Below are 27,924 nucleotides of genomic sequence, written 5' to 3'. Positions count from 1 at the left end.
AATTAAATTCACACTCACTTTGAAGTCATCCATATTTTACCACGACGGCAGCACCTTATGTAGTATTAAAGTTCCATTTTCTCAGTGTTAGTTATCAATAATGTCATACAAATTTAATTTTTAGCGCATATGAAAACGACACACGCCATTACCGACACGCTACTTTGACGACAAAACTTATTTCACACGCTATTACCCGCCGAACGCGAAACCGGTCGACAAATATGTGACGGAACCCGGATGTTTTTAAAACTATCAAAACACAACCGGAATTGATTTTTAAAAGTCATACTTTACTAATAAACAATAAACACTTATTTATAATTATATTACCGGAAACTTCAATGCACAATGAGCATATTAACACACACATTTTTTTAACATGACAACATAAAATGTATATACATATATTTTTTCGATTTATTATTACTTTTTTTACATATAAACAGTTTTATTTATTTTACAATTAAAAGAGGTGATTATTGAAAAATTATAATTTTTAAATAATTTAAATTAATTTTCCCATATACAAAAGGAAACACTTTATTACCGACACACAGCTTTACCATTAAACGAAGAAGGGAAGTCACTACAGCTCACTTCAAAACCACTGCATTGATGCAAGATTTCATCTCCCACAAAAGTCACGCGTTTATTATTACAAATACATAAGGAACTAGAAAAGCGCACGCATACAAAAATGGAGAATGAAAGAAAATTGCCACTGAAGTTCTCGAAATTTCTTAATTTTCATTTCTCTTCAGCACGTACATGTCAAATAAACGCGTTATTACTGATTCTTCGCTTCCTTATGCACAAATGCAGATTGTTTTACACACACACACATCCGTATAACTCTTTGAATCAAACTGAGAACGGCAGAAAACAGCTATGTGCAAAGGCGAACATGTTGGAACATGATATTTCACAAGATTTCTGCGCCGGATTATACATAAATGCACTATTATATTTGCAATTAGACAAAACCAACTTTAAACGTTTAAAACTATTAATATATGCAGCAACACTGCACAACTAGCGCTCCGCAGCTAGCAGAGCCTCTTGCGCAGGATACAATGACGCAGTACACGTTTTTGCGTGTATATTACGCGGCGAACTCAACACATTACATTGTACACACGTTATTTCATACACGGAAACGATTTAAACTATTTTTATAACATATTATTAACTTTTTAGCACGAAATTTGTTTAATTTAACACGACCGAGTAAGCGCGGTTAAATGCCGAAAATTCACTGACTCCAATTGTCAAACGGTGACGAACAGAAAGAGAGAGATGGCGCGATAGTGGGTGGAAGTTCCGGTAATAACAATTAAAGGGTGGTAAGTAAGTGCATTTGATTGCGAAAAACATTAAGGATATGAGAAAAACCACAAATAGTGGACGGAAATTACTGCTGGAGTGAATAATGTGTAAAATATATTTACAAAAAACAGTTATAATTAGAAAATATGTACTTTTTTGTACAAAAGTTTTGTTTAAAAACACATAGTTGGCAACGCGACAAAATGTAATGTTCTGGCAACACCATGAAACAAGTCAACGAAATGTCAAACAACACGCACACACACAACAGAACACAGTTGTCAAACGTCAAACAATCGCGTCTCGCTTGGATGTCGGGTTTTTCATACGCGGATTTCTATGGATTTAGTGAAATTTAAACAAACAAAAATTAAAGAAACTATATATTTCCCGCCCGCATCGTGATATAAGTACAAAGTGGCGTTAATTGAGATTACATTGTGTATTAATAAAAAAATACAAGAGTGGAATCTTACTTTAAGGGCGCGAGGTGCGGCAATTTAGCGGCCGAACAGTTGCAATTGTATTAGTGCGTGCATATATGTACATATGTGCGACTGCTGCTCTGACTGCTACCAGTGACCGTTTTGTCTGCTGCTTTTCGGTCGCTGTACTCGTACTTTAGCACTTTGGGGCGGTGAACGAAAAATCGATTGTGGCGCTGACTGTGGCCTTTCAGTTTGTCAGCCCAACCACTATAGTCCGTCTGTGAGTACATCTGCCTATCGTACAGGGCTCTTCTAGCGTTTTCCGTGTATATATTTTTTATTCGACTCGCAAAGTGTGTAAAAATTGTGACAATAAATAAAAAAAACGGTATAAAGTGAAAAAATCTAATGCGAAAATTTAATATACATATATAATATGCAGTAATACTATAAAACAAAATTCATGGTAATCGCTGTTGCTGAGATCGAATCGAATGCGGAAAAGTTTTTTATCGCTCCCTCGAAAAAAAACGTCATAGCTGTCGAGATACTGAACACAGCGTTCTTACATTTGATAAGGTTTGTGCCTAGTTGATTAGTATTATTCATAAATTGTAGTATGTAGTATAAGCTGTGACTCCGTACACGTCCGTCACATTTTAATTCGACGGTCTATCGAGAATCAGTCGGTGATTTGTAAAGCGCATGAAAAATAGTAAAGAATCATAACTTATACTGCACAACCGTGTTTTGTAATCGCGTGTGTTGGTTTCACTAATAAATAAATTAAAAGGTATCTAAAATAAAATTACTACACAACGAGATTTTATACATATATACACATATAACTATAGACTGATGATTAGATCATGTGAAACACAAACATTTTTTTATTTATATTGATGCTGGAAAATCAGAAACGTTAAAAGTGGCTCCATCTACCTTGCCGACAACAAAAATTGCGCGTTCTTGACTTTGCATATTTTATTTTATTGCTTTTCTATAGCAGACGCAATTGTTGTACATACACATACTTTTAAATATTTATGTACATAAACGTATTAGTTTTTTATTGAAAATGAATATTTGTTCTACGTACGTACTTTGTACTGCGTTCGGCCAATGCCACTCTATTAAAAGTTACTTTCTTTAATTTTATTTGATTTGCATAATTACTTATAGTTAAGTTTTAATAAAAAAACAATAATGCAATAACAATTATTATGAAATACAACTTATGTAAGAAAAAGTGTTGTTAAGCACTTCTAATTGATTTTGTGAAAAAAATAACAATTAAATTCGCGCCGTATTGTTTCCAGTATGCTATTGTGAAAATTTGCTTTCTTAATCAGTAAGCGTACGACCATAAATATATTCAGAAGTGTTACACGCAGGCGTAGATGTGGAGGATTACAAAATAAACAAATGACACATTTATTTTAATAGTGTTGTGACGAATACTGCCGTAGATATGCATGTGCAACCTTGGCAAAGTTGTACAAAAGCTTATACCAAGTAATTAATTATCTTTATTGATATTGTGTTGACCTGCTAAAAGTGGTTATCTGGGTTAATATGCTACAAATAAATAAGAACTGTACATAAAAATGAATACTATAAAGTATCCTATTAAATAATTCCTCAACTCCGCTACTGAGTATTGCGATTGGGTAAGCATTTATTGTCTGCAGCACAACTTGGAGTCATATGTACTCGGTAACGTACTATTGCTGTGCAATTATCAGCTATTAAGATACGTACGTACTGTTATCAGGTAAATAATTTCAACGCGTTTGCTAATCAAGCAAACACTTTTTATGATATCAACGCGCAACCTTGTACACATTCCAGATGTCCGAATGTGTTTGGATGTGCACAGTGACGTATGGCAGCAGCTATAATGTGTTGTTGTGCAATTAAGTTTAATTTCAATCTGGAAGAATAACTCTAAATGTGTATAAAAATATACATATTTATGTACCCACTGTGTGTCAAGCAGCACGCATACATCACAATTTAACAATTAATTTAAGAAATTGTACTTAAATTGTTGTTGCCATGCTTAAATTCACTTCAAGTTGATAATACGTTAATAATAGAATGTAATGAGTGATATATTGTGCTCTTGTGATTGGATTTCCAAAGTCATAATTCTTATCACACTGTATGATTGTACTCTCTGCAATGCCAAAGTGTTTATTTTCCGGTGCAAATAGCGTGAGTCACTACATTGTAGCATGTGTCTGAACATTTATAGTGAAATACGTTATATATATGTCTGCCTGTGCATATATAGTATATTTTAAATGACAAAATCAAGATTCGTTAGCTGTGATTCATATAAGTACGTCGTGGTTAGATTGTTATTTATATATTTTTCTTACTATATAAATATATTTAATAAAACTCTTTATGCTTATATGTATGTACTTACATACATTACGCATGTGTTTTGCTGATAACAAACTAGACGCAGACTGTTTGATTTGTATGCGTAGACCGGCTTCAATACTTTTTTTTTTTATCAACGAGTAAAAAGCATGTGCTGATTGAGGGAGGCATTGTTGTTGGATTTCAATAAAACGCTGATTTGCGAACGATGCTTCAATGTGCTCGAATTCCTGTTTTAATATATTAGATTTGATGCTGTTTTACAAATATTTTATTGTTTTAAACATTTTTTATTGAACTCACTGAATCTTAACCGCTCTCTGAGCTATGAGCTATCACATGGTACCAATAATTAGATTTTCCACGGTTATTAGATTCTTAATTGCATTAATATTTTCGTTTCCCACAGCATTTTCCAAAATATTCATTTACAACAATACAAAAGAGTGCTGATTGTATATACTATGAAATAGAAAGTCAGACTCAGGCACTCCTCTGCTGATTTAAGTGCAACTGAGGAAAGCAGCGTTAAGCAAACATACAAGATGCAGCTACAAAAACAACAAACATGCATATGTATATACAAACAAACAAAAAGAAATGTCTGTCTGTATGTATAAAGGCGTTGCTGGCTTTGTGTCAGTGTGTGAGTCGTAGTCGGAAATCAATTTTTTTTTGTTTTTGTTTATCAATGCTGAAGCTAGCGAAATGGCGCATATTCTCAAATCACAAATACAAAAATTTTAAAAACAATAATTTTTACTTTGTTTCCACAAGCCTACATATGCCTTTGTGTGTTGCAATCACGCAATACATACACACTGCCTACAAACAGCCTGCACACATCTGTATGTAGATATATATGTAAACATTTGAACGGTGTACACAGTTTAACAGCAAGCCTGACCTGGTCTATTTTTGATAGGCGTACATTGAACTTGAAATAAACCTGTGCCAGTGCTGACAACGATCACCGCGGCCGTTGCAAAACAACAAAAACAGCAACACGAATACTTGTGCGGCGCTTTCCTTATGATCTCTACGCTAATGCTAGTCTAAAACATATTGTACAATGTATATATAGTTTCTATGTGTTCATTTTTGTTGTTGTTTCATTATTTGCTTTGCAAGCGCTACGAGTTCAGCAGTATTGTATCCAATGTTCACAGCTATTGTTATTATTGTTTTTGTAAAATTGGGGTGTAGTATGAAAATTCAAGAGTATAACATTCAAATTTTTCGATATCTACTATAAATTGAAATCGCATGCCAACAAGGTTTTCCGCACAATTGTACCTACGAGCGCTTGTGTACTTAACATACTTAATGCGAGTGAAATTACATATATATGTACATATGTTTATAGATATGTATGGATGTACATATATATAGATGTATATGTATGTATAGTGTTGCACCTGTATTGGTTCATATAACTTTGTGTTTCTGTTTATTTTGCGATTGTGTATCGTTGGCGCACATCTTTGCATATGGCTACCTATATATGTATGTATGTAAATATGTATATTAGTATGAAACGCTCTGCTGATTTTTAAATCGATTTTGTTAATTATATAGTTTGAAATTTTAATGAAAAAAAAAACTAAAAATCTTAAATTTGTGAAATTTTTGTTACAAAATATTTTTTAAATTTTTTTATATAATAAATGTCAGTATTTTATAAATAAATTAAAAAATTATTTTTTTTTTAATTATTATTTTTTTTTTTAATTTAGTTCTTTTTCAAATAGTAGTTCACTAGAAAGAAATTAAAACAAGAAACCTCAAATAACCTACATAATTTTTTAATTGCTTAACCATATTGTTGTTGTTGTTTTCAACATTATCTAACTACACTTTTGTTGTTTTTTAGGCGTTCCCAGCGGAATTTATTAACAAAATACCATTTTTCGGCACACTCTAACGTTCTATATACATACATATGTACATACATAGTATACACAAATGCCAGACATTTATCAAAAATGAAATTTGTATATGGCACGAGCGCCACCGTTGGCGATTCGCGTGTAGCCATTTAAAGCGCACCACACATATTGACCTTACAATTAATGTGAACCTTTTAAATAATATTCGCGGATTGTTTTTTTTTTGCCTCCACTGGCATATTTCAAATATTATATAAACCGCTGAGTAATTTCGAAATAACTATTGGCTGATGTTACAAAAAAAAAAAAAAACAAACAACAATAACGGCAATAATAAAAAAATTAGACTATGATAGTATATATGCACGCATGTTAGAATATTAAAATTTCAAGGCTTCCAAATTAGCTAAGTTTTTAGTTCACAATTTCAGTATGAATCTTTGCCCTTTCTATGATACAAATTGACTATGTATGTATCTACATTTCAATGTAGAACAAATTTATTACTTTCACATGTTACTAATTGCGCTTGAAACTGGAGTTAATCTATATACCATATGCATTGTTTGTATTCAGGCATATATTTTTGTATTTATGTACATATGTATGCATATGTATATGTGTATGTAGGCATACAAAAACAAGTTAGTCGGTTCAATAAACAAATAAACTCGCTTATTTTGTTGTGGGGATTATCGTTAATTTGAATGCAATTGAAGGCATACATATGTGTATATATGTATATATGTATTAAAAAGCCTGTATCATCGCCTAAATATGTACAACTGCGGTCAAAATAATGTATTTTGATATCAGCGTTGCCAAACAAAACGAAATCAGCGGAAATTAAAAAAAAAAATGTTTTAAAATATCGTGTCATTGTACTGCAATACTATATTTAAATCCGTTATTTGCTCTTTATCATAACGGCAGTTAGCAAATATAATATAAAATACACAGAAAACGCCCCTCATAGTAACATTAGGCTTAGATTTAGCATATTAGCCATTGTTCGTTTTCAATTTTGTTTTGTTGCTAATCTTATGTTGGTCACAAATATTTCCATGGATATAGGTTAGAAAGGGAAATCCGGTTTTTATGCGGTTTCATAGTGCTTAGGACCTGTTTTATTCTGACAAAGACTGTTAACTCTGAAACATTTTTTTATGATATTGTTTTCTGACATTATATATAATATTTTTTCATCTGTCTCAGTCATTCCGATTTCCAAACCGATTTGGTTGATCGAATCAGGTCGTAATCAGCGACCCAGAAAACCCCCGAATAATGAGTTTTAAGTTTTCTAAGAAGTTTTCTAAATAGCGTCCGCCATGTTGGATCCGCAATTTTGAACTTCGAAAAACCGACACCGGATTCGTAACTAGTAACCCTAGTAACAAGTTGCAAGCGATTCCGATGAAGTTTTGAAAACTCTCCCCGCCATCTTGGTTTTCTGGGGTTATGTCAAAACTCTGATCAGATGGGGTTAAATGGACTTCGGATTCGGATTCAGAGACCCCAAAATTTTTTTTTCTGTGGCTGTATTTTTGGAGAATCTATAAAGTATCTATATAAATATTATAGTTTATGTGCGAGTATGTTCGATCTAAATCAATATAACTATACATATGGTCCTCGGATTTGTTTGAATCAGCGTTAAATGTATGTTCCAAAAATATTTACCACTCACTTGTAAAAGTCTGCCTCTGAGTAACCATTCTTCTCAAAAAGAATATTTTGTAATAAATAAAATACAACTATTTGTTGTTATTATTGTGTAGAATCCTCATTCATTGTTGAATATTTTTTTTTTTTGAAACTATAAACGTTAGTAAAATAACCCACATAATCAAAAGCTATCAATCATATGACTGCAAAGCGTATGTCTGCACTTGAAAGAAAGGGAGGTGCCAGCGATAAAACCTTTATGATTAGCGGGTGATTCGTTACATTATTAGTTTATTTGCTTTTACTAAAGTAATAAATAACAAGTCTTTCAAAATTTCATCGAATATATTTATTATTTTTGTTTTTTGTTTATCATTTTTATTTCATTTGCACTTGACTCACTTAGACACATGTATCGATACGTAATATCTCATAAATTTATAGTAATCTATTTTTTTGATACTCATAAAAACAATAATTATACATACATACATACTTCTTAGATAAGTGTCGAATAGTTGTGGTAATTAATGAAATTCGCTTGGAGCTTTTGTTGTTCTAAGCCTTATCTGGTACATTACTATCGCCCCAAGTGAATATATTTATGATATCATATAAACGAATAATTAGTTATTCGAATCAAGTTGGGGCATGTTTCATACATACATACATACATATATGAAAATATGAATACTTTGCATTACCAATCACTCATTACCCTGCTTTTAGTTTGTTGTAAATATTTGCAGTGGAAGTTTGGGTTGATCAAAGTTGATGTTCAGGTCGTCTTGTTTTATAAGTTATACTTATAATGCAATTTATTTATTTAATAATTATTCATAATTTGTTTGGGTCCAATGGTTCTCAAAGACATTTTTGTTAATTTAGGGTTATTGAGCTTTGATCCCTCCTTGGAATCTTATAGATATTCTAAATATGTATTATGTTTCTTTTTCATAATATTTTTGTAAAGGGGTTTTCAATAAGGGCACTACAAAACTTGAATATTCCTGTGAAAGTAGATTCGATGCCAATATATATGGAACTCATCAATCGTCGTTGGCTTGTGGCCCCATCCAGTTGTAACAACTTATTGTCCAAGTCCATATAATCCAATTCGGGCCAAAAATACTCGGTTATCATTGAGTGGTAACGATTCCCATTCACAGTAACTTGCCGGTCTTGATCATCACGAAAGAAATGCGGCCCAATGAGGTCGCCGGCCCATAAACCGCACCAAACCATATTTTTTTTTTGGGATGCAATGGTGAATCATGGATTGCTGTCTGACCAATAATGCATATTTTGTTTATTGACGAAACCATTCAGCCAGATTTTTCGATGAAAATCCGGATAATTTTCAAGTTGTTGCCCAATACACGAACATACAACGATTCTGGTGGTCAAGCGGTTTCTGTTCTTGGGTCAATTTGAACTTGTAAGGAAGTAGCTCAAGATTTTTTTGCAAAATTCACCACAATGACGTCACAGAGATGCCCCACGCTTGAGAACGACATGTGAGAGACTGATTTGGGTCTCTCTTAATTGATTCGCTAGCGGCAACAATATTCTCGACACTACGGACACATCTTTGCCCCACTGTCGCGTAAAAATTTTGTACTGTGCCTGCGGATTTTTTGAATTTTTCCACTAGACAGACGCTCAATTATTGTTCTGAAAGGACGATTATGACGGTCATAAATTGAACGTAGAGCTCTTAAAGTTGAGGCCACTGACGCCGAATTTCGGTAGTAAATTTTAATAATTTCGACTCGTTGTTGGATCGTATGTCTTTCAATGATGATGAAGATGACTTTAATATGTAGTATATGATATTTTCTCTCATTTTTAGTGAATTTAAATATTTTTTTGTCTTATGAGAAGATATGGTAAAGTAAAATATGCAAGGTTGGAGATCTTATAACAGTTTTTATTGTCAATTTTGTCGAAACCCCACTATAACTATAGTTTTTGAGGATAATTGTGCCACAGCGCACCCTAGTGGATGCTTTTAGTACAAATAAACTCTCTCTACATCTGGTTTTCTCGTATTCCTCAGCCATAATGGAATGTGTGGAATTTAATTTATCAGAAGAAAAACCCGATAAACACAAAAAATTATACATTTCTTGCTTACACCACAAAATTTCAGTTAATTTATGGGTTGTAACAATGATTATTTAAACATGAAACAAAAATTTGTTTCATAAAAATAAACTTACTGAATTAAACAAAAAAATGTGGTTTTTATATGAATTTACTTTTCGATTGCAATTTTTAAGAATTAGTGAATACAGTTGAACTACCATAAATCGAACTTCTATAACTTGAATTACTCGAACTCTTGAATTGGCAATAGAAGTCAAATTTCATACAAATTATCTTCCAGAAATCGAGGTCTCTCTACCTTGAAGTATTTTTGTGGATATTGGTGATTCGAGATAGAGAAGTTCAACTGTATTTCTTTTTTTTCGTTTGACCCTTAATGATGTCATCAGAAAGGCGCTTCGCTGTTGACTTGTAACATTTTTGGCACTCAGAAGCAGCTGAAATGTACAATTGGCTTAAAAAGTTATTTAATATCGACCAACGCCCTGATAAAAAAAAAAAATATTGAAAAATATTTCTACAGCAAATAAGGGCATATATCATATATCACGTGTTGTAAATTGAAACATTTGTACATACATACATAATGGATTGACGAAATCAAATATATTATTTGTTTTTTTTATAAAATAATTAAATAATTAAGCTGATAAAATGTATAATTTTTATTATTGTTCATTGGTTATCAGTCAAAATAGCGTAACTTCACTTTTGTTGCGAAAGAGGCACAATATATGTAAATATTCATGGCAATCGAATTTCAATGCAAGAAATGTGTCATCATCGGCAGTTCCCACATGCGAAGTAGCGCTGCTGTGTTATATGGATTCTTAATTTGGTCATACATATTTATGTCTTATATATATATATGTATGTAAAAGTTTTTCATATATTTGTATCTATGTATGTATGTGTTGGCATATGCTACAAATTCATTTCGCAAATTGCCTCAAAGGGAGCAAACTTTTTACAACTCTGCGTTTAGTACAATAAATAAACTTGAACTTGACATTGCCTTCATTTTTATTATATCTACGTACATATGTATGGTATATAAATAAATACATGCAAACTTGTATAAAAATTACCATAATTACAAGCAAACGTGTATCCATAATATTATACATTCCAACGATAATTAGCATATTTGCGCATAACATCGGCTTTGTGTGTAAGAAAAAGTGATCGCCTGCGAATTATTTATTGTACTTTGGTTAAAAATTGAATTAAAATTCGAAAGCATGTGGTAGCAGCAATTTTATTTATAGATTGGCAAAGAAATTTCGTTTAGTTTTAGCTTTCTATATGTATTGGTAGCTATACTTGTATGTGCTATGTGTTGTGAGTATAGAGCTATGCCACTGTAGCTTTGTTGCGAAAAAAAATGATAATGAATAGCGCTTTTAATGTCACGTGTTTGTTTCGATGGTTTAATTTTCATATGTAATATCAAAAGAAATTTCTGTTAACCGACTGACTGTTGGTGGAGGGTGATTTTTTTATTATTTTTGAGAACATTTTTTTATTATTATTATTTAGATTTTTAATTTTTTTTTTAATTTTGTGTTCCAATGCTCTATTTTGCCACTTCACTTCACTTTCAACATTTAAACTATCTGCTTAATAGCAAATAAACTTTATTCATCGCTTGTTTCTTTAAGCTGAATAATTGCTGAATACCTTAAATAATTGAGATTGAATCTATAAACCGCTTAAGCTATAACTTCATATCAGTTTTGGTCAGATCTATGGTTTTCAGCGCTTTATTCAGTTGCTATGAAGTTGTATTTCATTTATTACAATATTTATCTAAAAATACTCACGTGATCTCCTTTAAATCTAAGCTTAGAGTAATTTCAACCCATCTTCCAATTAAAATATCGTATTCATGCCGTTGCATATCATTTATTACAATATTTGTCTAAAAATACTCAAGTGATCCCTCTTATATCAATGCTTAAAGTAATCTCAATCCATGTTCTAACATAGAAACGTGCAACTTCTTGCCACGCCCTGCAAGGCCATACAAAGTTCATACTGGCGCTCGATAGAAAGAGCTGTAGGACCATGGTTGGCATTCTTACCGGTCAATCTCAATCCATGTTCTAACATAGAAACGTGCAACTTCTTGCCACGCCCTGCAAGGCCATACAAAGTCAATACTGGCGCTCGATAGAAAGAGCTGTAGGACCATGGTTGGCATTCTTACCGGTCACAGCCTAGAAGCGGCACATGCCTATAAGATGGGGCTGTCAGATCGGGAGGAATGCAGAAAGTGTCAAGAGCGGTGCACCAAGGAAACGGTGGAGCATCTCTTGTGCGTTAGCGAGACAGCGTTTCAGATACTTAGGGGCTCCACAATACGATAAGTTAGAGGAGATATCGTTAGTGAAGTCCCATAAACTATTAAAATTCACGTCAGGTGCAGGCATCCTAAACGATGACTACTACTCGAGGAACGTATGAGGGCACTCCTTTCTGGTATCGCAAAGGATCATACTGGTCTATGCGAGCCCTGCAGGCCTGCCAGACCAACCTAACCTAACCTACCCTACCACGTCCTGCCATTCAGCGCCTTATTCAGCTACCATTCACTTAAGCTGAATTACCACTAAATGACAAATAGAACTTGAAATAACATTGTATTGATATTCAGGTTTAGAAAACCACAATTTATGAGAGCCTTAATCGTCAAAAGCACAGGAAACACTGGCAATTCCACCAAAACTCTTACGATTCCAACCTTAGTTAGCTGGGCAACTAGCGTATTTCTAAACTCTTTCATACAGTCGGGTTAGGTTAGATTAGGTTCTATGGCTGTTCCCCACAAGACGAAACCCACGTAGACTATAAATGTCAAACAGTTGACCTAGAAATGAATTTCAAACCACAAGCTTATTCTTGAGGGGGTGTATTGATAACTAACATGCTCTGAAAAAAATGGTTTTGATTATTTAATTTCTTCCAGTATTCTATTAGGAAATTTTTGGTTGAGTTACTTAATACCGTATTTACACCACACTGCCTCACATGCATAGTGTCTCTAATTCTATACATTTTGTATACAACTTCTATAGTATATTACTAGTATATAAAGTATGCAAGTGATGTGGGGGTTTACCTGCAGTGATTGAAATCAATTTATATTTTATTGACGTGTCGATGTATGTGTATTTCATACGTGTTTTACACAATGAAACATGCAGTAATTAAGGCAACGAATGCACGCGATCACTGATTTTGACTACTTGTAACTTTTCCACTGATTATTTCCTATTACGTCGTATGTAACTTATTAATGTCTGAAATGAAGTGTACAGTATGTGTGTATGCATTAAGATTTCCCTAGAAGAACACAACGAGTATTGAAAGTAATAATGCAATTACTTTACTATTATTTTTATTGTTAATTACGCTTATATTATTAATAATTCTTCAATAAGAATAATCATTTCGCAAGAATTGCGCATTATTAGATTGAATCATTGTTAATTCTACAAATAACTACAGTAGCTGTTAGGTTTCTGGATTATAATAAATAATATACAATTATTATATATTCTATTATAGTGTGTAATATTCATAGCTATGCATTAGTTTACTTCCAGTCGTATGAGGTCAGTACTCTTTAATCCGTAGTAGTTTCGATGATGGATCCATAAGTCATAACAACAATTATTGATGCCTCAGAGTTCACCTCAAACAATCCATTTTTTGAGCTCTCGAAACATGGAATTGATAGAACATTTCTTAGTTGTCGTCTAATGAAGTCCTCTTGATCCCACTTATCGCCAATAAATTGCGAGTTCAACGTTTTGGGACTCCTTAAGGCACTGCTTCTTGCCAGTTAGCGATTATATTTATTATTTATTCATTTCTTTGTTCTGATTGTCAAATGTGTGTTTTTTTTTTGTTTTTGGTGCATTCGTACTTCCGTTTTATATAGTGGCAAACTAACTCCAAATGAACTTCACTCACCTGTCCTTAAAGCTCATATTTTTTGGAACTGCTTTATATGTATATTTGTAACTAAATAAAATATAAAATGCTGATTTCCAAGAATTTTGATTTTGCTTATTTTGTTTATTTTTTTCTTCGTTTATTTTATTTTTTACATTTTTTCATATAACGGTTGTTTGTAGCATCTAAAACTAAATGAGTAAAATATAAAGTTATACATATATACCAAAGTGCTCAGTATGGCGTGTAGACTTGATTTCCGAGTTACTATCTGTTCGTCCGATAGTACAGATGAAAATGGACGAAGTTAGCTCACAACTACGTCTACTTCCCATTTAACAAAATTTTCTATTCAATCTGATTCGTTCACCTCTGCAATATATAGTATTTAGTTCAAGCACCAATAAAAATATCGGATATCATCATGGAAGTGCGACATGTCATATATAAAATTTGAAATCAAATCAATCAGTCCATCAATTTTCAAAGCTCCACATACGTAACATGAGGACCTCAGAGTTTTACAACTCCCACTGCAGCCGATTCTACGTTACCGGACCGTTGACCAGGATTTTATCCGGTCAAGGGCTGCCCTTTAAATAAAATAAACCTCAGTGCATCAAAAAAATCAGTAAATCTTTCAGATGTCTTAAGGAAACTCAGAAGAAATATTTTCCTTACAAAAGTGTGCCTCTGTGGCAAATCTGGCTGAAATCGGTTCATTGCTTCCCCTAACTTCCTCTTAACTTCCAGTGGGATTTTTAATGTTTATATTGTTTAATATATGAGATAGATGTCGTAGCAAATTTTTAGTAAACTATAATCCAGAATTCAGTAAAGCTTGGTGGCGGACGTGAGTGAAATCGGAGCTGTAATTACTCCAGCTCGCATGTACTATATACAGTTGAACTTCCCTAACTCGAGTCACCATAATCCACAAAAAAACTTCGAGTTAGAGAGACTTTGAATTCGACTTCTATTGCCAATTCAAGAATTCGATTTATGGAGAGCTTCGAGTTAAGTAAGTTTGAGTTATGGAAGTTCATTATACAATAGATTTTCGTTATTCCAGTGTACTTATGGCCGAATATATGGATCAAATCATGTGTAATTTGAATACAATTTCGTGGAACAGGTTTTTGAGTATAGACCTTCCTAGCCTCAATATATCCTAACAGTGAGGAAATCGGTGTAGATCTTGGTTTAGTCCCCAAACCCCTTTTATAATAAATGTTTAACAAGCAACTTGCACATCCGAACTTAACCCCTACTTACATGTTTAATTAATTTATTTTTTATAAAAAATAAACACTAAAATAATAATATTTTTTTTATTGGTAAAACAGTTATTTTTTTATATATTTTTATTTTTATTTATATATACATATATATATATTTATATATTTATATATTTGTTTATTTTATTATTTATATATTTTTTATTTTTTTTCCTATTTTTTTTTAATTTTCTTATATATATTTTTTTAATTTTTCAAAAAAAATTTATTAGTAAATATCAAATTTACTGTAGCGTCAATTATAGTTACCAAGGATATTTGAAGTGACTGATAATGCTATTTACAGTAACTGTAAATCTTTCGGTAAACTTCATCTTATCGCAGTAGAACCTTTCCATATGCTCTAAGCAGTAGAATCATTAGATTGGGGGTATCATCAAAATCACGTCTCCATTACATTTGAAGGTTAGAGTAATTGTGAAAAAAATCTATTTTTTTAAGTTTAACAAATGATAATTCGCTGTTTGTTTTTCTAAAATTAATAATCACCACCTTTGATTGTCTAACAGAGTGTTATGTGAGTTTTAAAACAACTATTTTGTATATATATTTAGTTAATACCTTAATTAACACCAATACATAAATTTGCTTATTGCCTTGTGTGGGTGCAACAACAACACATCTAAAAATTTTTGCTTTCGCACCTATAAAAACAACATATATAAACACTGATTTAATTATCTCGTCGAAATACTCGTACTATTTCTATATATAAACACATACATTTTTATATAAACACACCTATCTATAAAATCTCACCCACAATAAAAACAATAACCAATAAGTACATAGGCACATTCGTATACATTCTGACTTTAGTTTGTAAATGCTGAAACAACTATTGATATTCGTTTGGAGCGCTTTCCCACTCGATCAGCAATTATTTATTCAATCTCTAAAATTTCCATAATAAATAAATCGCGCCAACTGAACTGCGAAATACGATCGCAGACAGCTCGTTATTTCACACGAATGGCGACGGGAAATACGGTTTTGAAACGTAAGTTTCGTATTGTTAAACAAAGAAATAGAAAATAAAAAGCGCAATGATTCATTAAGTCTTGCAAATTCCGCGAATCGTTTGAAACAACAATAAAAATAACAGTATGTATTCACATTGCATCGCATATACGAGTAGTTGCCGGTATGCACAATACTCATTGTATAAATAGCTTCTTATCGCAGTTCGTTTGTTTACGAACGCGCCAACTAATTAATGAAACAACAAACAATGCAAACTGCAGCGGTCAGCAAGTTAGCTAGACGTTGTCGATAGGGTTGTATAGGTTGCTTGGTATCGTAGGTATTCAAGTGTCGATAGTTTTTACAATCGAATTTTATTGTCTACTACTTGGATGGGTGTTTGATGAAGTATTTGTGTTAACTCAGTCGTTCATGAAGAAAAACTAATTTTAATTCAATTTAAAACGCTAAGTGCCAAATTTCTTTAAAATCGGTCGAGTAGTTGCTGAGTTCCATGAGGTTTGATGCAAAAGTGGGTGGTGTAATCTGTTTTTTAAGCAACTTTGATGATATATGTACATAGCTTTGGTTGCTTGCTAGATCGATTCAAAAAACATATTAGAGAACGGTGCCATGCCCATAATCTCTTAACAACTTGTCATCAAAAGTTACTCTTCTGTACTGTTATCCTCTGCATCCTACTCACTTGCCAACTGTCTTATATAGAAAAATAAATACTTATTTTCCAATAAATACACCTTTCTTAAACAATTCTCGAAACAATCCGACGATTTCGATAGATTTTGATTGTCGCATCACTATCACAAATAGTGCATTGCTAGCAGTCGCGAACGAAGTGCAACAGCTCATTATGCTCTTGAGAGCATGAATTAAACTCCCTTGCATCAACTTTGCTATGCCACTTTGCCCACTTTAGAGGTGTCATTAAATGTAACATGAGCAGTGGCAAAACAATCAGTTTTACACTCACAGCGCGCATGACTTTATTCACGTTGTTTCAAACAGGGTTGCCAACTGGCTGAACATTTACTATATTTAGAGAAAATAATGGATTTAATGACTGATTGACTTTTGACTGTAAGAGAGCTGTTAACGGTGTATATTGCAATAGCAGAATGGTGTTTAGATTCTTGAAATTTAGAGCTAAAAAGTTGTATCCAATTCATCAGACTGTTAGTTAGGCTCCCTACTTCACAGCCCCTATTATAGTTATAGCTCTAGCTTGACAAGTTCTACTATTATGATCTATGAACTCCGTCATTCGGATGTTGTCAAGAGATACTACCTTTATTACTCTATTCATTCCTAAGTGCCAACCCAACCTTCTTTTTCTCTTCTTTTTATTACAAATAGCCATAAATGTGAAAGATCATGTGATTCTTCAATCTAGAATGTGAAAATCTCGTGACAGCTTCGTTTCATTCTAATCAAATTGATTCAACTACCATTATTTCATTATAGACCTATAGACGAATCCATGTTATTGAAAATAACCGCATTTTTTCGAAAATTTTACTTTTTGTTAATGTTCATCTAATTCTAGTGAAATAATAATATAGTAACGGTTCTTGAAGTAATATTAACCAACATTTTTTGCCTTCATTGGCATCCCTGTCTTTCAAAATACGTTTAAGTAGCTGATTTATTTTCATACTCGCGACTCATTTTGCAGCGTGCCCTCCCTTACACGTTTTTGTTGTTGTATGTAGTTCGCAATCAATCTGTTGACGGTACTCAGCGTCCAACAGTGCAGCACTTTCGCACTTAATTATACGATGCCCCTGTCACTGAGTAATGTGTCGTTGACACAGCGGTGGGTACTGTTCGTGTGATAAATGCAATGGGGCGGACACTACATACATACAAACATATAGATATAAGTAACTCCACTCTGATGCCATACCCACTTAAGCAACTTTTTTTTATTTATTTATTTTTTTTTTTTTGATAACAGTTTCATTGGCATTTTTTTCAATGATTGCGAAAGTGGTATTAATATAGAATTCCAAGTTATCATTTCTTCTCGATTTTTTGTTTTTTTCAACAGATAGTGTATTGCTTCCTGGTGAATAAACTCTGCAAAACTGCAGACATTTTAATCTGTCGCTACCTTGTTGTATTTATTTATATCGCTGGTAAAGAGCTCAATGCAAATACTTATAATATTAACTGGTCATTATGACGCTTTAATTAATAATAACAATAATATGATAACAGAGTTTTCAGTTTCATGAACTGGTTATCATTAATTCATTGAAGAGTTGTGCTAATTTTTTCTCCTGTACCCTTATCATTTCGTTTTCACATATTCGACTATTCATTAAAATAGTCGCATTATTCTGTAGGTGTGATAGCAAATTAAGAAATAAACGCAAAAGAATTTTTTGATTTTGTAATTTATGTATTGTAAATCAGGTGGCAACACCATTAAAACTGAGAATTTTTAAAATACTACTGATAAAATGGATATTAATCAATTAAATTTATATATTCATGTTCTTTTTTTTTAATATTTTATATATTTTTAATGCCATAAAGGTGGCAACACCATTTCTATTTATGCTTCAAACACAAGTATTTGTAAACTTTTCCAATATTATTATTTATTTTTTAATTTCAATAATTTTTTTATTCTCAATTTAATATTTTTGTAAAAAAAATTATTTGTAATTTGTGGCAACTCTTCAATATAACACCGTTTTGTAATAAGGCTTGATAAAATACCGTTTATTTAAAGCCTGATAACAATTTAAAGCAATATAATTTTACGTCCTGCAATAAAAGAAATATGGCAATTACTCACTTACTCCGAGTCTCGTAGAGTTACTAGAGAACACCAACAAAAAGTCATTTATTATTACTTTATTTGTGGAAGTAGTCAATATTGCTAGACATGTAAATTACAACTAATAACCGCGAGGGTGTTTAATTTATATTACATACTTAACGAAGTCATGCACAATACAGGGCGTGTGAAAACGTGAAAAGAAAATGAAATCAAACAAAAACATTAATTAATAAAACTAGTTACTTGATTTAGTCTCTGGTGTGGCATATTTCATATATTTGTATTTGTTTAATGTGAGGAACTCTTGTAGAAACATACAAAAATATAAAATGACGCGTAGAAGCTTTTATTCTACCAAATATGAACAACCGTTATTTTTCTCTACGTAATAAAAGTGTTCTATAACCTTCAACACATTTTTAAAAGTATCTTAAATTTTTATACCCTCGCAACAAAGTTGCTAACAGACATAGAAAAAAAATTGCAGAAATTGTCAAAATCGGACTTTAGTGTTTCAAGGCCCTGGATACCGAACATGAAGAACTCAGTGGCCCTTGGTAATTTTAAACCGAAATATCGATAAATCCCTCAGATATTTTAATTTAATTCTGATGGAATCTTTTTCTTCAAGTAGTGTGTCTCTGTACCAAAAATAGTTAAAATCGGGTCATAACTTCCCCTAGTTTCTATATACCTAATTATTGGTTTTTCAAAAATACGGGGTTAGGGGTAGTCAGAGACACGAAAAAATGTCAATTTTCAGCCATTTTTTTTGCTATTAAATCATGGTATTTACAAAAGTAATAATATGGCATTATTATACAATGTTTTGACTTAAAGTCACGAAAATTTGAAAAAAAAATTATAATTTCCAAAGCTGTCTGTGTTGACCCAGTTTCAAAAAAAGATCCTTGCGGTGACAATCAAAAGTCCTTGGAGATTCATCTAAAATCAATCGGATAAAAAAAATTAGTTTTATAAATAGATAATCCAGGGCCTGATCCGAAGCTTTTTTTTCAAAAATTAACAGAATGGCGGCCTCAGGAATTTTTTTTCGGGAAAAAATCAACAGCTCATTGGTCTTAAAAAATCGAAATTTTTGAAAAAAAAATCCTTCGGATCAGGCCTGAGTTTATTACGTATTCTAAAAGCTGTATGAATTTCATTAAAATCTACTGAGCGGTTATCGAGTTACAGTTGTCACCAGTTCAAAAAACATAGTTTTGAGATAAACGCATTCAAAGTTTGACACTAGTGTGTTGGAGTGCCTGAGCGCACTTTGTTATTTGTCGAATAACTCGAAAAGTAATTATCGGATCAACTTCAAATTTTCAGAGAATATTTTTAAGATTTTACTCGTAACGGAAATGAAAAGTGAAAAATGATTTTTTGAAAATCCTGACTACTCTTAACTCCTTAATACCTTTTAAGTCGGTTAATATGTGAAATATATTAGACAAATTAAATGAGCATATAGGCGTTTTGTGATGAAGGAAATCGGTTCAGGAAGTATCTACCTCAGCCCTCATATACTATAATACATATGATGATTTTTGTTATTCTAGTAGACTTCATGTGTTATCTTAATTAAAATATATCAATAAATTGCGAGAGTATAAAATGTTCGTTGCGCCCGAACTTAGCCCTTCCTTACTTGTTTTTTTTTTAATTTTTTTTTTATTTATTTTTTTTAATTTTTTTTCTTCTTTTTATTATGCTGATAAAGTTAGATTAATATGCGTACAAAGTTTCTTATCTCCGCCTTAATTAAACGTCTGTGTATGCTCAGATTTTTATCTTTGTAAACATTTAATATTTATTTAATGACTTTTAAACAGTGTAGAAATCTGACAAACAGCTTCAGTGCTAAGCAGTGATGTGTGTGTATTTTTAGTAGTTCATATAGCAAAGTGCTGTTATAAATTATTAAGTTAAATGTAAGAAAATTATTTAAAAAAAATTTAAAAAAAAATTAAAAAAAATATATTATAATAATAATTTCATTAATATAATATTTAATAATTTAAAATACTATAATATAAGAAAATTATTAAAAAATAAATAAACAAAAATATATTATTATAATAATATAATATATTGTAATAATATTTAATAATTTAAAATATTATAATAATATTTTAAATAAAATAATAATAATTGTTAATTAAAAAATTTTAATTTAAAATTTTATTCACTAAAATAATTTTCCATATTTTTTGTTATTTTCAGGAATGGCAACGCTCATGAGCTCATAAAGGCATAAACAACATTTTTCGCAGAAATCCATATAAATTATTGTCAAAACGTATCGGCAACTCGGCGAGACAGCAAACAAAACACAAATACAAACATGAAATTCTAACAAGAAATTTATAAGAAAACTGCACAAAATTGATTTGTGCACAACAGCGATCAAATAGGATTAAAAAATACAAAATCAACAAATGTAAAAAAATAAAATTTCGAAAAAAAAACGAATGTGTCAGCTCTAGCAATTAGAGTTAAACGCTAATTAGATTTGTAAGGCGAAGAAGCTAGAGTTTGTAGACACATACATACCCACACAGTGAGGCGAATGTGACGTGATTTCTTCGTTTGGGCAGCAAACAAAAATTTATCAGCAGGCACAAATTTAAATATACCATTAGAAATATATTTCAAAGACGACATTTTTGTTTAAGCAAAAGAAAGAAGAAACATACAAATTACAATAATTCAAAAAGTCAACAGCACTAACGCACGTAAGCCTATTAAGCAGCACGTAACGAACGCACCAGAGAACCCAAAACTAGTAAATAGGAACAAATTCAAAAAACCATAAATATACATATACCTCTTTATGTGTGTATATGTAGAACAACGCCAGAATATCTTAACTGCAAGCACTTGAAACTTAAGCGAAAATAACTTAAATACAGCACTAACTCAATTTACATACAAATACAAAATATTATAAATAACCTAAGTAAGCAAGTGAACAAATTGCTAACAGCATTTGGGCGCATAACAAAGTGCGCTCCTTCATAAACACCATAAACACCAACACCAACAACACACATCCGTCTCAGCAGAAGCAGCAGCAATAATAACAAAAGCAAAAAATCAAAAAAAATAATATTTATTAGTAAATATTTAAGCAAACTCGTCGTAGAGCAATCGCAACAACAATAGCATACACAGTAAAAGTGTAAAACAGCAACAACAATAGCAACAACAGTAGTAGTAGCAGCAACAGCAGCGCCGCAGCAACATTATGAACTCGAGCACAAAGCATCTGTTGCACTGCACACTCCTTTTAATTGTGATAATAACATTTGAAGTATTCTCCGGTGGCATAAAAATCGACGAGAACTCATTTACACTCGTCGATCCATGGACTGAGTACGGCCAAGTAGCCACTATACTATTGTACTTACTACGTTTTCTAACTTTCCTCACACTGCCGCAAGTGTTATTCAACTTTTGCGGCCTGGTCTTCTATAATGCCTTCCCCGAGAAGGTGGTGCTTAAGGGCAGTCCCATATTGGCGCCATTCATATGCATACGTGTGGTGACACGTGGTGATTTTGCCGATTTGGTCAAGACCAATGTGTTGCGCAACATGAATACCTGCCTGGATACGGGTCTGGAGAATTTCCTTATCGAGGTGGTCACCGACAAGCCAGTGAATTTGGCACAGCATCGTCGCATACGTGAAATAGTCGTGCCGAAGGAGTATAAGACACGTACCGGCGCGTTGTTTAAGTCACGCGCTCTGCAATATTGTCTGGAGAATGATGTGAATGTGTTGAATGACAGCGATTGGGTGGTACATTTGGATGAGGAGACTTTGCTGACGGAGAATTCGGTGCGTGGCATTATTAATTTCGTTTTGGATGGCAAACATCCATTCGGTCAGGGTCTCATCACGTATGCCAATGAGAATGTGGTGAATTGGTTGACCACATTGGCGGATAGTTTCCGAGTGTCGGACGATATGGGGAAGCTGCGTTTGCAGTTCAAATTGTTTCACAAACCGCTTTTCAGCTGGAAGGGCAGTTATGTTGTCACGCAGGTGAGTTGGAATAATATAATATATTTGATTGAAAAACATATTTTATTAAAAACAAGTAAGGAAGGACTAAGTTCGGGTGTAACCGAACATTTTATACTCTCGCAATTTATTAAATTAATTTTATTAAGAGAACACTCAATTTGACACACACATTCGGCATATAAATGGTATAAAGTCCATGGAAAGTTTGAAAACCCTTATATTAGGTATATGGGAGCTGAGGAAAGTCTTGAAAGTCAAATAGACTGGAATTTACAAATAAGTGCGCAAAGGAATATAAACATAAAGTAGGAAGAGATGAGGATAACGAAATAGTGATGGAAGTGTTGCCATATCTAACTTAACGAAATTTATTTCCAACAGAAAGTTATGACCCTATCTCATTAATTTTTTGGACGTAGACATATTATTAGCAAAAAAAATATTTCTCTGAATTTCTCTAAAATATCTGAGCCTATATTTTCCATAAAAAAAAATTATTACAAATATGAGGTCCTCATGTTCGATATACATGTATGTATGGGGCCTTGAAAAGCTATGGTCCGATTTGGGCGATATTTAGAAGGACGAGTATTTTCGCCCATTTAAAATTGTGTATACCAATTTGAGCGCAACCCTTCTGTACCATCCATGAAATTTAAGGTTTCTGGTGGTTTTCCTTACTGAATGAAAGCTGTGTGGGAGATGGGCGTAGTTATAATCAGATTTCCTCCATTTTTACACTGTTTAAAGAAATGTCCAAAGGAAACGACTCTATACAGTTTCGCTGATATATTTTTAGGGGTAATTACATCCAAATATGCCTCTTTACTTTTAAAACTTTATCTAAGTTATGTCTTTTCGAAAGCAACCTTTTTATGGTGCCAAGGAACACGTGTACCAAGTTTCATTAAGATGTCTAATTTTTTACTTAAGTTACAGCGTGCACGGACGTACTGATGAACAGACTAACATCCGGATTTGAACTTCCCTCGTCACCCTGATCAATCTATATCTATATCTATATATCTCTTTTAGTTTTGGGTGTTACATAAAACCGTTATGTGAACAAAACTATTACACTCGCCATCGAACTTTTTTGCGAGAGTATAATTATCGTGAAAATGGCAGAATATTTGACCACAGCGCTATATAGCATTAGTTCTAGTACGTCCAAAATTATATCTCGGGCAAAAATAATAATGTGCCATCATTTTCCAGTAATATTACATGACTTCGACGAATTTTGTTAAATTTTCTCTATAAAGGGTATCTTAAAAATCACCAACTTTTTAATAAGACTAAAAAAAATTCAGATCTGTAGGCTAAAACTTCCTTTCTGACTTTGTAATATGATGTATAAGCTTTCACATAATTTTGATTTCATCCAGTATTAAGGAAGGATTTATCATTTTCATCGCAATTATGCTGTTTTTGTGTTTGTAAAACGGCAGAAAACATTTCCCATAACATTTGGAGGAATACTGCCGATTTGACAGTTTTTAGACGATTAAAAAATCCGGATCCTTTTCGGTTATGTAGACCCGATTGTCATGGAACCGGTCTCAATATCGTTCTTATAGGTCGATACAATTGGAAACTTTCATTTGTAAAGAGTGAAAGTACATTTTATGCCATTATATTTGGAACTCGATTTCTTTTGTATGGCCACCACGGGGACTCTTACCGAAGTCCAGACGCTGAACCCACTTTTTGACGGTTTTTAAGCATAAATCGACGTAGCCCCTCAAGAAATAGTCTATCGTCGTCAAATCGCACAACCCAGGTGGCCAGTTGGCTGGGCCATTTCGCAAGATAACACGTTCATAAAACTTGGTTTTCATTAAATCGATTGCGACATTCGCTGTGTGGCTTGTGGCGACGTTTTGTTGGAACCACATATTGTCCAAGTCCATATCATCCAATTCGGCCAAATATATTCGGTTATCATTGAGCGGTAGCGATTCCCATTCACAGTAACGTGCCGGTCTTGATCACGGAAGAAATACGACCCAATAACGACGCCGGGCCATAAATAGCACCAAACCGTAATTCTTTCGGGATGCAATAATGAAAAGTACGTGATGATTGCTGCCTGACCAATAACTCATATTGTGCTGACGAAGCCATTCAGCCAGAAATTAGCCTCATCGCTAAGTCGGACGTAGCGCTCTTAAAGTTGAGTCCACTCATTCCGAATTTCAGGAATAAATTTTAATAATTTCGAATCGTTTATCTTTCCACGATGAAATAGCAAACCTTACTGAAGAGAAATGTCAAAAGATCGGGATAATAGAAAATATGACATCGTTTGCTGTCCCTATCAGTCTACTTTTGAAGCGTCGCTTTTGGAAAACCCTTTATATTTCGGACCTTGGGCTTGTTCCAAATCAATTGTTTAATTTAGTATTGAAAGAAATCAGATTTCAAATAACAGTTTATACAACAAAGAAACTTCTGTATACACTTGAAGTATATTACTCAAGTGTTAAGTAAATAATTAAAGCTGACTGAGTCTTATATTTATACAAGTATTTAGAAAACGAACCAACAAAGAAAATACAAATGTTTTATATGTAAGAATTTATCAATGATAAAAATTTAAGAGCAATGCATGCATTACATATATAATGACATATAGAAACTTATTTCTTATACAAAAATATGATTGCTGAAAATAATTGAATATTATTGCACCTTTTGTTAACCTCTAATAATTTTTTATTCCCCCCCACCCACATAGGTTGGCGCCGAACGTCAGGTGTCCTTCGACAACGGCATCGATGGCTCTGTGGCCGAGGATTGTTTCTTTGCAATGCGCGCCTTCTCGCAGGGTTACACCTTCAATTTCATCGAAGGTGAAATGTATGAGAAGTCACCATTCACACTGCTCGATTTCCTGCAACAACGCAAACGCTGGCTCCAAGGCATACTGCTCGTCGTGCACTCGAAAATCATACCGCTAAAGCATAAACTGCTGCTCGGCATCAGCGTCTACTCATGGGTCACCATGCCCCTATCCACATCGAATATTATTTTTGCCGGCCTCTATCCGATACCATGCCCGAATTTAGTGGATTTCGTTTGTGCTTTCATAGCCGCTGTCAACATTTACATGTATGTCTTTGGTGTGATCAAATCCTTCTCGCTGTATCGTTTTGGTTTGCTGAAATTTATGGCCTGTGTGCTGGGCGCCGTTTGCACCATACCGGTGAATGTGGTTATTGAAAATATCGCTGTCATTTGGGGACTATTCGGCAAAAAGCATAAATTCTATGTGGTGCAAAAGGATGTGCGCGCCATGGAAACTGTGTGAGCGGCATGTCACGTACATAATATTTAATTATGGAACATTTTTTTTGGCTAGCGCTGTTCAAGCCGCCATGTATAAGCATGTAATGGTGAGTATGGGTGAGAGGGTGCATAATTGGAATTGTAGACATTTTTTCATTGTGCCTAATGAAATTGCGCTTATAAATATACTATATGTATGTATGTTTGTATGTATCTATGTATGTATAATTGTAATTTTATGGGTGTGTCTACAACCCTCATTGCTCTGTTTCGCTGTTAACATTCCTTGAATTATAATTTAATATACAAATTTCTTGTTTTTTTTTCTTTTTGTTTACTTGCAGTATGTGCTCTCCAGGGCTTACACCCTAAAAAATCAACTACCAAAAAAACAAAAACAAATACAAACAATTTTTGTGGTGCGATACTCACTAAGCCTATGCGTCCTTTGTCACCGCCATTGCTCAGCCAACGCCCAATTAGTCAATGCCACACATCGCCTGGACACTCTGTCGTTTGCTATTGCTGCTACCGCAAAGCTATCTAACGCGCACTATTCACCTTTTGTTATAAACCTAATTAATACTTAAACAAATGAGAAATCACGCACATACGCGCCTCGATACACGTACACCACCACGCACACCAACAACAAACAAACCCAACACCCCACACCAAACAACATGTAAAACAACAGCACAAATCCATTTACACGATTAGTTCACTAACACACACATGTAGCATAAATATCATGATAGTTTATATATATTTTACAACAGTAATTAGTTTTAGATTTGTTTAATATTATTATTATTATTATTGTATATTATAGTAAACGGTTATTACAGACAAAAATAATGTAATGATGTTGATGCCGTTATTGCTGATTAGAGAATTCAAATTTTGTTGAACAATTCATGCAAGCGAGCGCTAAGTATTTAAATATTAATTACCTACCTATCTACATGTATATGTAAACAAATTGCACATACATAAGGAGACTTGCAACAAATATTTTGTATAATTATGAAAAACACTCATGTATAAATAGCAGCAGAAAATAAAAACTATTTAATTAGTACTAGTTGCGTTCAAACTAATCTAATTGTAAACTAACCTAAAAAAAATGGTGCCGTCAGTTAATAAAGAAATAAGTGTGAAAACACCATTAATGCGCGCATAAGTCACATAAATTGTTTTTATGTTAAATGTGTCTGACTCAAAACACAAGCATATCGCGCACATTTCCTTACATGCATAAATTTATTTAATATTTACAAAAAAAAAAAATATTTAATTCACTCCACATGTGATTTGAGTAATTAATTTTAGCAAATCAAAATAAAACAGTAACTTATTTATTATGTTTAAAGTTCGGAAAAATATATATTCTAATTCGCAAATTTGTTGCAAGTTGAAAATTAAATGAAAAAGAAAAATACATAATTGCAAACAAAATACACAACAAAAGCTTTACCAAGTTGAATTATTAGTTATGTACATATTATTTTCTATATAAATACTTTTTTTCTTATTTTTTACATTTACATACATATATACAACCATTTTTTTTTTTATTTTGTTTGTTTATATATGTATATTGCATCATTGTCGCATTAGTTGTAAGCGTGAAAATAATATGAAGCAAATAAATACTTGAATTGTTAACACACATACAATACAGAGCGTAAACGAAATAAAACAACAACAAAGTATTACTATAAAATTGGCTTGTTTCATTTTTTTAGTTTGT

The 27,924-nt window shown here is 32.8% G+C and overlaps 1 protein-coding gene and 1 long non-coding RNA gene across 3 annotated transcripts in view; one reads left to right on the top strand and one right to left on the bottom strand.

The window, feature by feature from the left end:
* The window catches only part of LOC114804422 (uncharacterized), an 84,138-nt gene extending 79,490 nt beyond the window's left edge, over positions 1-4,648 (bottom strand). Inside the window, exons 1-2 of the long non-coding RNA XR_008471235.1 lie at positions 4,452-4,648; positions 19-4,378 (exon numbers count right to left, since the gene is read on the bottom strand). This is a non-coding gene — a long non-coding RNA (uncharacterized LOC114804422). The remainder of the gene's footprint in view (positions 1-18; positions 4,379-4,451) is intronic.
* Positions 2,195-27,498, top strand: LOC105216014 (beta-1,4-mannosyltransferase egh). Of its 2 annotated transcripts, none has more exons than XM_054230903.1 (4): positions 2,195-2,336; positions 21,074-22,898; positions 25,621-26,278; positions 26,516-27,498. In XM_054230903.1, the coding sequence occupies exons 2-3, from the start codon at positions 22,098-22,100 to the stop codon at positions 26,191-26,193; spliced, it is 1,374 nt and encodes a 457-aa protein (XP_054086878.1). In that variant the 5' UTR covers positions 2,195-2,336; positions 21,074-22,097; the 3' UTR covers positions 26,194-26,278; positions 26,516-27,498. The 2 variants fall into 2 exon arrangements, with proteins under 2 accessions (XP_054086878.1, XP_054086879.1); XM_054230904.1 differs by lacking the exon at positions 2,195-2,336 and adding an exon at positions 2,406-2,550.
* The last annotated feature ends 426 nt before the right edge of the window (positions 27,499-27,924 follow it).

The sequence above is a fragment of the Zeugodacus cucurbitae genome, chromosome 5, assembly GCF_028554725.1.
Source record: "Zeugodacus cucurbitae isolate PBARC_wt_2022May chromosome 5, idZeuCucr1.2, whole genome shotgun sequence".
NCBI classification, from domain to species: domain Eukaryota; kingdom Metazoa; phylum Arthropoda; class Insecta; order Diptera; family Tephritidae; genus Zeugodacus; species Zeugodacus cucurbitae.
Note: the sequence above shows the minus strand (reverse complement) of the source record. Positions and strands in the feature narration are given on the sequence as shown.